We start from the raw sequence: 17,220 nt of genomic DNA, 5'->3' as shown, positions 1-17,220 counted from the left end.
TGGGGCAACGAGGGAGGGAGTGAGGGACCCTGAGACATAACTCGCACCTCGGCTAGCTAGGCTGGGTGCTCACAGGTGTGATTTATCAAGTTTTTAATTCAGTGAAAGCAGCTAGCCCAATCTAAAAATCCATCCTTGCAACCCAAGGCATAGGCCACGTACTGGAGAGAGAAACTTGCAAGGATAAAGTGCAAGTAGCCCAACTTCATTATCCAGGCTGAGGAAAGTGCAAGCATCAGTAAAAGCAGTAAAAAGCAAACCACACACTTTAATGCTCACAAAGGGTCACGGTCCTTTCTTCGTAAGTTGCTCAGCACCTCTGCATGCCCCATCAGAAAGCCCAGTGCTACAGCATCACTTCACTCACAGGAAAGCACTAATGCAGCCTGAGCTGGGACGGAAAGCTGCCGCTTAGTTCACCAGCACCTTTCAGGAGCATCTTCTAGGAGAATATTCACCAGCCTCAGCGCTGGTGAGGTCTGATTTGGTTCCTTTGTGAGGGTCAGAGACCACGGCCCAAGGCAAGGTGGCACCAGGCCACCATTTGCAGCCCACACACGTAGTTTTCAGTTTTTCAGTACAATCCGTGTAACAACGCTACACCAAAACAACAGTCGATATCCAACCAACTTAACTGTAATATGCAATGATAAAAGAAGTCATTTAAATATCGCAGGATATTTAGTGAAGAAAATCATTACAGCTCTTTGTGCTACACTAACTTAAACACGACAGTGCCGCATAACTGCTGCTTTGAAAGGCGAAGCCACTTTTCCACTCATCACTCAGCCAGCAACAGCCATTTTAATTACGTTGAGAATTTTTTCCCAGATTCTGATGTATTAGTCACATCTGACCAGTAACCAGTGCCAAACTGAGCTTTGGAATATGCAGCACATTAACCATTGGTTTCACTGGAAGTTATATCCTCATTTTGTGACTGAACTCAATCCCTTGGAGATGTAGTGAGAAAACCTACCTCTTGCACCAAAAATGGTCTCTGAGCTTTTTTCAGCTACGTCTGCTTACAAAACAAATGTTGACTTGCACGAGCCCTTTCAAGGGGAAGCCAGATTAGACTCTGGTTCAAACACCAGCAAGAGCAGCATCTGCTAACTTCCAATTGCAAAACCTTTCTGGACTGGGGCAGCAAAGGGTGGTTAGTATTACAGAATGTTTGTGGTGTCAACAAGAAGCTATAAAAGAATACAGCTATAAGAGTTAGTGATCAATGACAGTATAAAATGGTCAAAATTAATTTTGAAAATAATTCTCACATCGCTGAGGCTGACAATTTAATTTTTTTTCAGAGCTGTCTCTTGCACGGTCGACAACACCCACCCCATTGCACAGAATTTGCTAGAATGGTAATTACCAACAAAGAAAAGCCAACTTTGGGGGCCTTTTTTAAAGGCAATTTTTTGAGCCTAACAGCATTTTAATCCACTAACTGCTGATGGGGAACACATGCTGGCTTTGCATTTAAGCAGACTGTGCAGTTAAAAGAGAAGCATTTAAGTGAAGCAGACTGTAAATGACACCCAAACTGCAGGGATTATATGGCAGTTTGCTACCCAGGCAGGGGGATGCCAAAAATTCACGTCCCTCTGCGGGGTGAAGGAGAAGCAGCAGAGTGCACAGCTGATCCTCCCAATTTGCAAGCAGCCACTGTTGTTGGGAATAGCATCCATGTGATCGGGTTCATTTGAATGCATTTTAAAGAATAGCTTGGAGTGAGTCTGAGCAAAGGGACCGTTAAGCAGAAGTTTATTTCTTTACTATTTGAGACTATCTCACATTCCACTACCTCTTTTCTCTACTGTAGCAACGACTGCTGCTATTAAAATGCAGGCAGTTTCCTCATCTCTTCCTTAGCAACCATACCACGGAGAAAATGAGCTTTGGGAGGGTGAAGAAGAGAATTTGGTTTAGTCTCTCCAATTGTCACAAGAACTTTTCCCACTAGAGGCAAAAACCATTTATTGATACCCATGCTGTGGTCTCCTCTTTGTGAGAAGCAGGATTGAGATCCATCTCCCTGCAGCCGAAGAGGAGGTCTGTGAAGCAACTCCTGAACAGGAAACAAAACCAGGATCAGGAGCAGTTCCCTACTGCAAATCGCACGAACGATTCAAGTGGATTTCTTAGCAGCACTGTAGAAATCAGCACATCCTGCTGCTACATGCTTAGATGGGCAGGTGTCTTATGTAATTTTGGTGAATATTTATGAACACTGATGAACTCCTTACCCTGCTCTGCTTGTCCAACAGGGACGATATTTGAGGAGGTTTAACCAAGAAAGCAATACAGCTGCATCAAAGGCAGATCTAGTACAGAGGACTTGAAACTTTTTTCACAACTACCTTTTCTTTCTTATCCTCTTGAGAGCACAAAAAGTTGTTACAGATGGGAACGGGAATACAATTCTTTAAAAAAATGGAACAGATCCTTCACCTCTAAAGCTACAACTTTCAAAATATTTCACAGTAGATGTGCTGGTAATAATCCAGGGATGTAATGTGGGTCATGTAACGCTATTTTTTTTTTCATCCAGCACTCCCAGAAGCCTTCAGCTCTCAAATGCCCAGAAGCTTTTTAAAGCAGCTGAAAAGTATAGAAAAGGGGCGAGTTGGCCATTTCGACTGGACATTTAAGAATACAAAGAGGAGAAAGAGAGAATATTAACTGACTCAGAACAAGAAGGGCTTGTTTCTTGATAAAACCATACACTTCAAAGTTTCTGCATTTTTTTAGAGCTCAAAGTGTTCTTGGGTAATATAAGATCATTAACATGACATTCAGCTCCCACATGCCTGCTGATGGACTAGATGCATTGTCTGTGTGACCGTGTCCCAAAGGACTGGATTTGACTGCTAGAAACAGAATACAGCTACAAGGCAATACTCCCTTTGAAAGTTTTTGTTGGGAAGTTGCTGTTGGAAGAGAAATATGAAATTGAAATCATTTGTAAGAATGCTTTCAAATGATGATGGAATACTTGCATGTATTATCTTCTAGTGAGTGCATGTAACGAGACATTAAGTCGTTCTTTCACTGGGAACAGACAAATACGGATTCTTTGATACAGCTAATTTAGCAGAATCTAAAACCTGCAGAAGAAACTGGTCTCAGAAGAATATGGAATCAGAAGCAAATACACAGTCAAAAGCAAAAGGATCTATTTTCATCCTCACGCTGTTGAACGCAGAATAAAAAGCTACCTCACCAGGTCATTTCTGAGGCTTCAGTATCAAATTTGACACAATGTGGAAATCAAAATAATGTTCCTATTAGAATGTATCTAGAAGACAAAGCCACCATTTACAGCAATTTCAGGATTGCAACCACATAACATTACAAAACATGCAAAAGCAGTAGCATGGTCAAAGTGTAACAACATAACATGATCTAACCTCTAGACGGAACAGAATAATTACTCCCGTTTGGTGCTTCTCAAAGGCTCAAGACAGTACTGGGGTTGTAGGGTGGTAAAATGTACAGGTACAAAAGGAAGAGCCAGCCCATAGTCCAAGAAGTTTACAATCTCAGTCTTCAACTTTGCATACAATTATACGTGTTTATTTCAAGGGTACTGCTCAAATATATGACTCTAAATAAATGCAAAATTTGATTATTACTGCAATCCAGAAGTTATGCTGAATTTTGCATGGTTGTTATTATGTTGGTTTAAAATAAACGCTAGCAGTTGCTGTGCATTTTACAGCATTTGCCTTTACATTCTTCCTTCATAATTTGTTTAAACTCCTGCCATTTCCATTAAACATAAAATGTGGGGGGGATTTAATGCAATTTTAATCATTGCCACTTTTTAATGAGATGCAAGCTTTGTTTTCTTTAACACTAAAATTTTGAATCAGATAAATGTATTACTATTAGTACATAAGTCTTTCTACCTAATGGGCAGAAGCCCACTCTAACAGTCCACACCTAATAGTCTATTTCAGCACTCACAAGTACTCACAAGCTGTTAAAATAGGCCTTTAATAAATTAACCCAGTATTTCCAGCAAGTATTTCCAGTAAGATATGCAACATATAAAAGTGTGCAACAAGCTTAACAACAGGAAAAGTTGGTTTTCTTTCTGTGCAAGGTACTGAATCTTATAAAATCATTTAGTCCCAGAACTACTGGTTAGATGAAAACTAAGCGTGTGAGTAACTAGGCACACATCCACCTCTACGGAATCTGGCTACCATGCATGATCCAACAAAATGACCTGTAACAAAATACCTAGGTGGAAAGGTCTACCTAAAATTGACACGCCAGTATCATGAGACAGTAAATATTAGCTGTAATCAGTGCTCGTTGATGCCATCTATATATCCATTGTTGCTATATGTAGCTGGAAGAGAAGCCTTGCGGGGAAAAAAATGACTTCACAGAGAATTTCCCAACTCCCCTGTAAACTTGAGTCACAGTCTATACTAATTTATATGTTTCCGTGAAACAACAAACAAGGAGGAACCAACATTGCCTTTAACAACCTTGCAAAGAGGACCCTAGAAAGAGATTCTCCAAGATAACTTAAGGTGATCTGGCAGATGAGGACAAATGAAGGGAAAAGAAGGAATGGGCAGATACATCCCGACAATCAGATCTACAGCTGTCTACTAATGTGACAGAACAAAAGGCAAGCCGCACAAGGGAAAACACGTTTGCGCCCTTTGCATTTTTTTCTTGTAAAGATAGAGGTATCTCTGCCTATATGAAGAAAGAGCTCCAACCTTGTTATTTTCCTTAAAGCTGAGACACCAGAGTTGCTTGATTTTTTTTTCTGCAAAACTTCACAGAAGAAAGACAAAAGAGATACTTCAGAAGCTTAACATTTTTTCAGATTATTTAAAACTCTTAGTTCAAGTGATAATGCATGTTTGTGTGTTCCTATTAAACTAAAAAAAGTCCCAAGTCTTGAGAGAATGTCAAGACACGTTCATAAAACACAACTGATTAGACATGTTTATAATACTGAAATTGATGAGAAAAAGCTTTCCATGCCTCTTTCAGCAATAAGAACCACGATCTAATATATTTCCTTTATAGCTCACCTCCCATACTGCAATTTCTGCTACAGCACGGAGCCCCAGTGTACTAACAGCATCTCAGATCAAGGCCCAGAACTTCCCCAAACATTTCTCAGAGACTGTATTGGCCGGATGATTCAGCCTTCCCCCTACCACAGGGCACCCTCTACAGATAGCAGTTCAGAGCTCCCTTCACAGAAATCATCGAATGGGCAAGATACCACAGAATTTCTGCCCAAACAGCTGGGATCCCTCGACATATGAGCTGTGTTATTTGGTTTTCCACGTAAACGTGGAATAATTCTGTATTTCCGAGACTGTCTCAGATTCTTAACCACCTAAAGAAGTTTAGTTTATTGAAAGCAAATGCAAATTAAAACAAGTGCATTTTCACAAGCGGTAGAAAAAAAGGACTTAGAAGTATGCAAATTCAAATACAAAAACAACATTTCTTTGGAAGAAGTAATTAACTGGTTATATACGGAACTCAGAAAGTGGGCCCTTATAATTTTAAATTAGCTGGTTTGAGCATCTCTCTCCTCCCTTCAGATTTGTGTGGTTGTGCTGACAGTTATTTCACAGGACAAAGGTGGGTTTGCCCAACAAACACATTACATACAACATTTATTCATATATATTCATATATATGTGTGTAATTCACACTACACACAAAATGTGTGTCAAATTCCATCAAGCTCAACCGTGATCATACACGTCTACTATTTTTTATTTCCTTTCTTTTTGAATATTCACTTTCTTGCAAATGTCTAGAATAAAGATCTGCAGGACACTTTGTTTGTTTTTTTTTTCAGAAGGGAAGATCAACAGCCTTAAACACAAATCAGTCTGTGAGGCCTAACGTGGTTCTTCAGTGCCATCATAGCTATAAAAACCTAAATAATATAATTCTGTGCAACAGGTCAACCAGCAAACTACAAGACCAGCCTGCATGACCACTGACTTCAGGCTGGTGGACAAATTCTGCAGATGTTTAAAATGTTGCTGCTGGCTCATTGCTCTAGTGAAGGGCACAGAGGAGACTGCCGGCAGCAGCGGGTTCTCCCACACTCAACGCAGACACTGAAAGAACTGTTAATAAAGGTGGGCTTTTGCTAATATAATGAACAAAAGCTAATGAAGGGCGGACACATTTCCTTTCTATTGCTCCCTGCAGCAAAGAGGAGCGGAGATAGCTACGTGGTGACAGTGCTCGCAAACCACTGTAGTTAGTTTTACGGTCACACGTCAGTCCCGAAGACGTGATCCTTGTTCTGAACTGCCTACAGTCAATGTGACAACTATTATTAGCAGCAGTAAAACAGTCGCTCAGTGAGGCACAAAGATACTGCTAGTTTAGGACCTACTTCTAAAATGTCAACTTCCACTTCTGAAAAGGGGCAGTTTGAGATCTGAGCATGGAAATGGAGGGGAGCTGCAGGCAGGTTTAGAAGGACATCCATACGTATGCATCATACAGACAGAGGTGTGACAGCTTAGGAAAGTGAAAGTGAAGAAAAAAGCATCAAAAAAAGCCTCACAAAGAGCATTTTGACAGGAACACCAAAATAAGATTGAAAACCCCACAACTGGGACAGGCCGGTTGGGTTGCAAGCCGCTCGCAACACTGACCAATTTATGTGAAGGGAGCACATACGGCCTTCCCGCTTCTCACGCTGCTGAGAAACTTGCAAGTAACCAAAGTACACAGCCACTGCCCCACACAATTACTACAAAAAATAGACAAGCAAACCCCCCCCCCCCCAAAAAAAAAAAAAAACAACCCACAGCTGTATTCTGTATCCATTTAATACTAGGGAAATAATTACCAGCATGAAGCTGGGAAAACTCCACACAGAGAAAGGTGAAAGCGGGTCTCTTCCTTTAGTCAACCAAAGGGCACCTGTCAGTTCCCCACACCTTGCAGCTGTGCAACAAATGTTTGTGCCCTGAAAAGCGTTTTGGTGAGGAAGGTTACCAAAAAGATGTTTGGTGTGTCAGCTGGTAGGGTAGAGCAGAGAAGTTAGGGGAAACCCCCTCAGAATGGCGACAGGCCTCAGACACCACGAGCTTCAGCTGCCCTTGGGGATGGAGACCTCATTGTAGGTATGGCCACAACATACCTTGCCCTTACCACGGAGGAAAAATCAGTATGGACAATCCTGTCGTAAACTTTCAAATAGCTATTTCTTTACAAAATATTTTCTTTACTGCTGCTTATTTTTGAGAGGCTGTACTAAGATGACATTGTCCAGAAAGCCTGGATTTCACCAGTTTTCACTGACAATTTTGGAAGGAATACATGCCCCAAAGTAGTACTATTATTATCAACAGTATTATTATTATCCTTATTATCAACTTTCTTACACATTCCTTGCTAGCTTCATCAGACTTATTCTAACTTCAGATGGCAGAACTGCAGACTAGCAAGTTCAAATCTGTGTTTTCTTGGAAGAACACTTACTATACCATATAAACTATAAGCCTTCTTCCAGTTCTTCTATAGACTCATCTCACTGAACACAGGGAAAAACCCTGAATACACTGATCAGCAAACAACATTTTGCAGCTCTTACTCATAATCACTGGATTGCAAGGTACTTCAGCTACTGCAGGTTTGCTCTTAAATTGGAAGAGATGTTGCACGTTAGTAAATTTTACATACCACCAGGGCTAAAAACACTGAATACACCTCCACTAGCCCAAGTTAGAGAAAGAAAGCTGTGAGCTCTGTTTCATGTTATGCCATTACGCATCCACCGAGAGGACTCCTGCAAGAAAAAGGAACAGAATTTGCCTCATACAGGCTCACTGCATCTTTCTGTTTGATAAACCTAAGCTATGTCAGGGGCCATATCCCGTTTTCTACTGTAGGCTGCAGAGGTTCTTGCCAAGAAATATTTTACTTTAACATTTTGAATCAAAATTTATTGATGCAGCAGGTGACAAGATCAGTAATTCAATGCTCAGAAAAAGTCTGGATAGATGGGAGTTGGGGCACGAAAGGAAAGATCAAAGCATCAAAGCAGGCACTTACTTGTGTTATAGATATTCTTTAAGTAATTGATCGATGACTTACAGGTGTGACAGAATGCCAAAAAATCTGAGGTTACTAGTGACAGATCTCATACGTGATAGAAGTACCACAATTAGATTTACATGGACAGCCTGATGCAGATCTGAAAAGCGTGAGCGACTGTCACTGCCCCTTATCTTGTTTGGGAAGGAGAGCCACAGTGACATCTGTCTGGCAAGACCTCGGAACAAGCATGTTAACTCCAGAAGTTGTTTCTGGATGCAAAACAAGCAAGCTGAGCTTAAGCATCATCACAATTTTGTTTTCAGAAAAGCATCTGCTTTCCAACAGCTACCAGGAAGTCTAAGCATCAATTATTTGCTGTTTGAAAGTGTAAATACAGATCTTTTCTTTACAAAATAAACAATGAATAATTATCAAATAAGCAATAATTACAAAATCATGCCTGCTTTTTCCAATCTTTATTAAAATGTTTCCCAGTTGCTGGGAATATCAATACCCCAGTTCCACTGCTGTTGAACATGAAGCTCTCAGCTCAACTGTGAAGAAAATTCAGCTGATAGGGCAGCAAAGTACTTACTGCAAATTTTACTTGGTATCACTACTAGTTCAAAGCATTGTCTGCATAAATGCTATTAACAGCTGCACTCATTGCACCACACCCACTTTCTACTCATTTTATTTCTGCATGTGTTGAATCCTTACATCTCCTTGCTCTCGTAAGTCTGAGACCACAACTCCTTCCTTTTAGCATTATTTTGGGCTAAAGAAAGCATTATAGAAGACCTTTTTCTGAAAAATGAATTAGATCACAGTGCAGTAAACAAGCTAGCCTCTGCCCCTCTCCTCCTCCTCTCATTCCCAGCATGAAAATAGCTAGGGCTAAAGCAACAGCTGGGGATCATTACACTGACAGGAATAGTTCAGTAAACTGCAAGAAGGGAAAACATGTCATATCCATAAAAACTAAAAACACATTAGAGCAGCAGGACTAAAAAAATATGTGATTTCAGCTTCAGGGATAACACTACGACTCCCCTTCCACTGATAAGAACTGACTTCTGAAAGCACTGGCCATTCGGTGTTAACCCTTTCCCAAAGCTTCTCACACAAGGTACTGCTATCATCAAGTTAACAAATACCCTGAAACACCTCCAGTCTTCACAATCAAATGAAGCACATTGGAAATGAAAAAATAAATAAAAATTACATTGCCTGTTTACTACCAACTTCAAGCCACCTCACCTTACTATCTCATCTTTTCTTCACTGCAACTCCTACCTTTCAAGTGCAGTCACATTCAGCGTGCCACACATTTGCAGAGTAGTTGCAGCACGAGGCTACAGAGTCTAACTCCGTATGCCAGCTGTGCCTCTGGCTTTGCAGCAAGGAAAGCCAGCAAGTTAGCCCCCCATACAGTCAACACATTTTCTGTGCTTTTCTGTGCCACAGCACTATTTGCATACATCACTCTGGATTTTGGGGTATACCTGGCCATAATTCAGAGATGCTTCGGTGAGGTTTTGTGACCAGTTTCTGCTGTTTCTTACCCATGCATTTGCATGAGGCACCACTCTGACATCTCCCACAGCAACTTCAGGTCCGTTCTGAAGTAGGAAGACACCCATCAACCTTTACAGAAAAATGACATGCTGCATTTCGGTGACGTGCCTCAGATGCAGATCCTCTTGCTGGGGATCTCCTTGGTGTCCAGAGCTTCCAGGTCCACATGGGCACATTCTTCTGCCCTCTGCTGGGGGAGGCACAGGCCACCGAGCTGCTTCACCTTCAGGTTGCAGGAGGCATTATGACAATGAGGCCTAGATCACTCGTGAAGAAAGCTAGGCATTAACAAGCACTTGCATGACTCCTGATCTCTTCAAAGTACTGAACAGATATTAATAGTTTAATCAAAGGCTAAGCTAACTCAAATTACCTCACATTTGCTGTGGACCAAGAATGTGCACACAGTTACCACAGATCAGATGGCATGCAGTAACTTGTTCGTGTCTGGGCCCTGAGACACAAATCTTGGAAAAAGACAGGTGAATTTCACTAGCAGCCTCTGAGTCACATTGAACATTTTTGAAGCAAGGACTTGACGAAAAAAAAAAAAAGAGAGAGCTGAGTTCAAGAGCAGCGAATGAAAGACTTTGCACGGAGGTGGTGAAGTTGGAATTTACTTTTGGAAGTATTTACTTCGAAGCTAGACTCATGAATGCTCATCAGCTTTTGGGTAGCTTTCTGAAATTTTTCAGAGCTTGTGATTCCTTCTTCCTATCTTTCATTAGGATCTACCATACTGTTGTGTTAAGTGGGCTAGGAACTGCAAACTGAGCTCTGGTATTTGAAAACTAAATCATCCCAAGGCACTCTTTGATAGAAAACATGTTTATGGATTTCTGAATTCTAGGAATTTTACAAATAACTGCCCCCAACACATACTTTGAAAAAAAAAATAAGCATATGTCCTTTGACTTCCCCATGTCAAATGAATTTGTGTGTGGAAAGGATCTGCAGTTCCCATATTTCATTATGTCAAGCCCCACTTAAAAAAAAACAACACAAAACACATTAAATCAAATTTAGGGTACCATGTTTTCCAGAGGCAAGAAAACAAGATGAAGTCTATTCCAGACAGCCACTTCTCACGAGATTCATGAAGCAAACAGGAGTGAACATTGCAAGCATAATGCAGACGCCTCTTTATTTGCCTGGCTTTAGTAATAGGAAAAAGCAGACTGGCACCCATTCACCTGTGCATATCAAAAAGTGAGGAAGAGAAGTGGATGAATTCCATGATGATAACAAAACTAGGCTGTCCCATTTTTAGCCAAAAATAAGGTACAGCAGTCCTTATAGTTTCATTCCGCTCAGTGGTAAATCCTGACTTCCATTGCTCTTGCAAGGGTACACATGAGTGCATCTGCTTCTCCACTGCCTCTAAGATTTGGCCCTGCAAAATACAGTGAATGCTGCAGCATAAATGCAAGAGGAATCCTGAGAATGCAGGAAACTTGAATGGAGCAGCAGTGAAGCTAATGTGTTATTTTTTTTTCTTTGACATGAAAGAAACTGGCAGCATCTACTTCTCTTTCCTACCCTTCCTGTTTGGTAGCTGGTAGCAAGTAGCTTTCCCCATTGCATCTGGTATTAGAACATCAGGGATTAGACATGGAGCAGGCTGATGAATGTTGCTAAACCTTGCAGAGCTAACACAGCCTTTCCAATAATTTATATTTATGTATATTTATTTATTATGTATATTTAGAAATATACAAGAACTCAATGGCCTTAATTCAGTTCCACCTGAGATGGCAGCAAACATTTTTCTATTGATTAAAGTACTACAGAATTGCATTTTCCTCATTCTACAAGCGATGCCACTGTAGAGCTTGTGCTATTTAGTGACTGTATGAAAGGCATACCCTGGCACATCCAAATGCAGAGTGCTCACCTTCCACGAACCTCGTCAACGCCTTGCAAATACAAGTCAGCTGCAAGCTCGGGCTTTTTGTTTTGTTTTGTTTCTTCCTCCAAAGACTGATGTACTGCAGTTCTTTGCCCCCAGGGCCGACAAAGTAATGTGGGAATACTGCCGACACCAGTGGATTTATGACTCCCAAATTTTAATTTAAGAACTATGGCTTCAGTTTTCTTTTCCTTTTCCACACTTGTTTGACAAAGAGTATTCCAAGGATAACAAGCAACAAAAATAGTAATATTTTAAAAATCTAATAAAAAGCTCACTCTTGGTATCTGATAACGGGGCTTGGTATGGGGAATGACAGCAGGGGACAGAAACTTAACAGTTTTGTTTGGCAGTCTCAGCAGATCAAGAGCTGCACATGAGAGAAAAATCCTCTAAATTCAACTGCTAAAATCATCTTCCACACACTGGCTGTCTTTTGATAACAAACACGGCCTTACTCTCTCTGGCTTTTAGTACTCAACTCTGAACACTCTTTACTGTTCTGTCCAAAATGTCACCGAAAGTTATTTTCCTCTCCCGTCAGATCACATTACTCACTCTTTACAACCAGTCTTCACCTTACTTCTGAGGCCACTATGCTCGAGACCTTTGTTCACGCCTGCAAGTCCTTACTAAAATTTCACTTGCAGTTAGGTGAAATCCACTATTTCTGATAAAATATAACTTGTGTTTGTCACTGGCATTTTATGTTCTGCCATTCTACCCTGTATTTTTTCCCAGTTTCCTGTTTGTTGCTATCTATTATGCTGCTCACTATGGATGGATCACTGTCTATACTCATCTTCTCCATCTTTTCTTCAAATTCATTCTTGCAAGCAATCCCTCCAATATTATATGTCTTTTCTTCTCATAGATACCACTCCCTGAAATTTGACCTCTATCTGTCTGCATAATTTTGCAGAATTGACAAATCCCTGTAAGAAATCACATATATTTGCAGGGAAACACCACTAACTGAAACAGAATCTTATCCAGATATACACGCCCCATTCCTTCCACACTCCGAACAGCAACATAATGAAACTCAAAACATGATACTCTATCCCCTTCAAGACAGAGTTGCCCCTCCAAAATAAGCCTTTGCACCTTTAATAAATCAGCCTTAAAACACGGCTTACAAGATCCTTACAGGCAGAGAGAAGAGGGAGAAATTTGAACTCCACAAGTTCCCAAACACAAGTGAAATTGTCCCAAGGAAACTGTCCCACTGCAAGTCCCTACACACAGGGCTCTAACCTCGTCCTGTGACATGCTTACGAGCGCCCTCAGGAACAACGGGTCAGAGGAGTCAGTGGGAAACCCGAAATCTGGACAACTGCCCGGGTTGGACAGAAAAAGCAAAAGCAGGCAGATTCAATATGCAAGGGAAAGGGGAAAAACACAAACCAATTATACAGTCCCTTAAAGAAAGAAAGAAAGCAGAGCCTGCTGACCTTCTCGCAAGCTGTGGTATGAATCCTGATATGTGCTTGAACAGCTCTTCCCTTGCTTTGCCACAGTCTCTGCAAGCGGCACAATCCCGACATAGGCAGGCTGGAGTGTCTTGGCTTTATCCAACATATTACAGGAAATCCCTGGACCTGAAGGCCGAGTCTGCAACACAGGAGGCGTTCCAGGCTAGCAGAAGGGGTGCTTAATCCTCACGAGAGACCCAACCACAAACCCTCTTTACCGGGTTTCTGTCACTGCACCAACCGGAAAAAAAATCAGTTTCCTGCTAGATTCCAAGGCTGTGCTTGAATAGGAACCCAGAGGTACGCAAGGCACTGACAAATCCTGACAGCCAGCATCTAAAGATGAAAATCAGCAAGCCTCTTGGCGAAACTTTTCTTCCTACTACCTCAAAACTCGGACGGACACTTCGCTGCTTCTGCAAGCGGCTGGAAGCATTCGGGATCCCAGTATGCAGAGCAGTGCTTATCAACAGATGCGTGGACTTCTTCTTGGGGCCACTGGCAGTGACAGCCAACCTCATTCACCCAAAATAGTGAACAGTTGGTTTCTCTCCTCACACTACAGACACCTGCCAGACAGGCAATATCATGTGATGTAGCACTACCCTCTCTGCACCTCCCAGCTGGAAGCACGCCGCGCACAAAGCCAGGAGCACATCACCACTCCACGAGCAGCAGCCTTTTCTTCTGTCCCTTTTAAACCGTCAGAAATAATTGAATTTTGGTTGTGGAGGAAGCTAAACTGGTCATTGTGGAAACAGATCTTATATGCAGTTGCTTTGAGACTACACACAGGCAGCGGCAGGCTGCTTCTGTACCAGCACACATACCCGCCTCCTCTTCCCTTAAATCCTTTCTCTTAACCCAGTAGAAACACCTAGCTGGAGACACTCAGCAGTCCCCAGTCAATAACACTCCTGCGAGCACCAAAATGTCACAATCCGTGCTTGTTTGGAGGCAGCTGTCTCACCAGGAGCTTATTTAATGCACATCATGACTGGATGTCACAGGGTCGTCAGTCTCTGTATATAGGTACCACCAGCATGGTACTGGAATTGGAAGTGGCCAGGGAAAAGCACGCTCCATCCTACTGACAGCCTGGAGGTGCTCACACCAGGACAGCCGGTGGCTTTGTTGCTTCCTAATCTCACGAAGCATGCATCATAAAAGGTACAAGGACGTCTGAGCAAAAAAGAAAGAAAAAGAAAAGAAAAAAGTTGTCCAATGACTACACAAGCCTGAAGAAAGTATTTCATCACCTTCCCAGAAAAAATAAAAAAAAAATAAAAATTAACTGTTGTCATCTCGCAAGCCTGAAGCACGATAGCCATATGGACATTACAAAAACAAGACGGTTAATACTCCAAACCCTACGAGGACAGTCTACATTTCATGTTCTACCTCCCATCAAATCAAGACCGAAATGTCTCATCCCCAAAGGCATCCTGCCATTTTACAGAGTGAGGCTGGAGTAATAGCCACAAGAAAAAAAATATATATATCTTTAATAATGAAGCTGAAATCTTGAAACAAGTGATGTTCAACCAAATTTAGAAAACAACTTTAACTCTGCCATTAGCAGCACCAGAGCAAACAAGCAATCTAACATCTTTTTAAGTTACAAACTAGAAATTAATATACTGAATTTTACGTGTTTATTAAACCGTGATTCTAGATTGCAGAAGATATTTCTGAGCTCCTGCAGCAGAACTCTTCTTACTTGGAAATGTTCAACCTTCACTCAGAAAACAATCCAAACTCTAAAGCTCCTTTGGATTTAAAAAAAAAAAAAAAAGCCTTTGGTGGTAATAAAAAGGTCCATAATACCATTATTCCTAAATTACCCATGCATACTCTTAGCACCATCTCTCATCTTAAATTTAGGATTTGTCAAAGTCAGGTAAAGGTTCAGCTTCACAGTGAACTTTGGCCAGTAAGTTAATACGACTGCCTAAGCCGGTGATCCCTCTCTCGCACGGCCGTTCGCAGCTGTGTGGCTGCAGGGAGCTGCCCCGGGAGGTCGAATCCAGCAGCCCGCAGCCGTGCCAAAGGCAGCAGGGAGGGGAGAGGCACGCCGTCCGCACCTCCCCTTGGAGCTGCACGCAGAAGGAGGTCTGTGCAGACAGCTCCCAGGATTGCTGCAATTACTCAAAACCTATCCCGTGCCAGACTGAGTCCTGCTCTTTCTGGTACCGCACCATCTGGATGGGGGAAACGAAAAGATTCAGCTACAGAGGTCAAAGATTGCTATTACCTTGCCAAACGGGGCCTCTGACCTAGCAGCTCAGTACGGCGCACAAAGCCTGGCAAGTGAGAGCTGCTGCTCCATCCAGCTGACTCACAGCTACCCATGCAGTGCCCCAACAGCCCAAAGATACCACCCGAGCTCTGATGAAGCAAACTTTGACAACTGGAAGAATGGAGGCCCCAGGCAGCTAACAATACGTGAAATCTAACATATTGCCAGTTTTGGCAATCCGATGACATAACCAACCCTCTGCTGCTGTAACTGACAACTCCATCTTGATGAAGATTTGATCCCCTCAATGTCTTTTTGCAGGGCTGCAGATATGGATGCAGACTTACCTTTCTTTGTTCCTACACAGAAAATAGCTTGGAAAGAAAACCACCTGACTGGCTGAATGGTAGTCAGATAAATCTTTTCTTTGTTGAGCAACATATTCTATAATTTTGTCCTACGGCATCAAATTTGTCCTACAGCGTTCCTGAGTGGTCAGGAGCAATTATCTGAAACAGAAAAGGATGGGCCAGAGCACTCCAGAAGGACATGAATAGTACCCTACAAGCTGTGAGAAGACAAATACCCGGGGTGGCAGGCTGGAGGAAATCTTTACCACATGAACAAGCATTTGTGAGATACCTCCTTGCAAAGTATGGATTCTGACAGATGAATAAAGTTGTACAAAACACTGACACTACTGCCAGGTGTTGATAATCATCAGAAAATTCAACAAAAGTTCCATGTGTTTTCTTTGATCCTGGTATGCTGAGAAGAGATCCAAAAGTCTTATCAATCATCATATGGCCTGAAATGTCAAGATGCTGTAAGAAGTAAGGCCCGATGAGTAACTTCTATACTTCCGTAGGAAATTAGTAGGGTGGGTGGCAAGGTCTGCTTCATGGCAGAGGTAAGGTATCCAACACGTTTCAGTTGCCTAGCTGCTCCGGAGAAGTGGCATCAACCCACTCCAAAGCACGTCCAATATTCACTGTCACGCACCAGCTTTACTAGGGAATTGGCAACAGTGCTCTTGGCAGAAGGATCGCCGCTGTGTAAGTGGGACCTAGGCATTTGCCCCAGATTTCTCATTTGGGAAGCGTCAAACTCAATTTTCAAAACCAGTCCAAGAGACATCTATTGAGCCGTGCATCCTCTGACTTTCAAGTGTGAAATGAGATACAGACCGTGGGATGTATTCTCCCTCAAGATGCTGCACTGCTATTTATACCCTCGCAAGGAAGTAAAACGTAACATCAGGTGCACATACGGCTTGCGAGTGGGCGCAGCACATGGGCATAGCGTGCAATACTCTTGTTTGACTGTCAGTTATCTTTACTTACTCACTGGTTTGAACACATTCACTAACTTTCTCTTCATTTCTCTATCCTCAAAAGCCAAGACAGTAGATAAGCAGCAGCTTTTTCAAATCCCTATTTTGTGCTAGAAGAGAAGTGCCGAAGAGTGAAGCACCCTCAAGTGAAAATTCTAACCCTGCCCTGGATATCTGGCCTTTAAATTCCATTTTCCTGCCCTCCTCCCGGCCTCCTTAAACCAGTTGTGACATTCACCTGGTGCCTTAATGAGCCAGTTCAACCGACCGAGCAGCCTTACCCATATGTGACACGAGCACCTGGGCTGGTGGCTGGTGAGCCCAGCTGGGAAGGGAGAGAGGAACCGAGAGACTTGACAGGTATTAGACTTTGGATCACTTTAGCTGTCACATGAAACTGACTCATTAGCTTTATCCCCCCAAATTAGCGTACTCTTTAAATTAAAATTAATGAGCAGACAGAAAATTTGCTGACAACTCCCTCCAACTTCCAATGTGCATTTTTTAGTGCTTTCACCTCCGTTCCTCCCTGCAGCTCAGTGCAGGTCCTCTGCCTTCTTTCCCCCCATAAAAGCATTCTCAGAAGACACAACGCCTGCAAGGATCTGCATGCACACAATTTAGT

The 17,220-nt window shown here is 42.2% G+C and overlaps 1 protein-coding gene across 7 annotated transcripts in view; it reads right to left on the bottom strand.

Annotated features, from left to right (window-relative positions):
* The window catches only part of MRTFA (myocardin related transcription factor A), a 93,481-nt gene that overhangs the window by 31,889 nt on the left and 44,372 nt on the right, over window positions 1-17,220 (bottom strand). The window contains exon 1 of one of the 7 annotated variants that reach the window (XM_035551698.2): window positions 13,003-13,520. The exons of the other annotated variants lie outside the window; for them this stretch is intronic. Coding sequence (XP_035407591.1) covers window positions 13,003-13,129 — 127 coding nt within the window. The 5' untranslated portion in view covers window positions 13,130-13,520. Of the gene's footprint in view, window positions 1-13,002; window positions 13,521-17,220 lie in introns of those variants that run through there. 7 annotated transcript variants of the gene reach the window in all.

Source organism: Cygnus atratus, chromosome 1 (genome assembly GCF_013377495.2).
Source record: "Cygnus atratus isolate AKBS03 ecotype Queensland, Australia chromosome 1, CAtr_DNAZoo_HiC_assembly, whole genome shotgun sequence".
Taxonomy (NCBI): Eukaryota; Metazoa; Chordata; class Aves; order Anseriformes; family Anatidae; genus Cygnus; species Cygnus atratus.
Note: the sequence above shows the minus strand (reverse complement) of the source record. Positions and strands in the feature narration are given on the sequence as shown.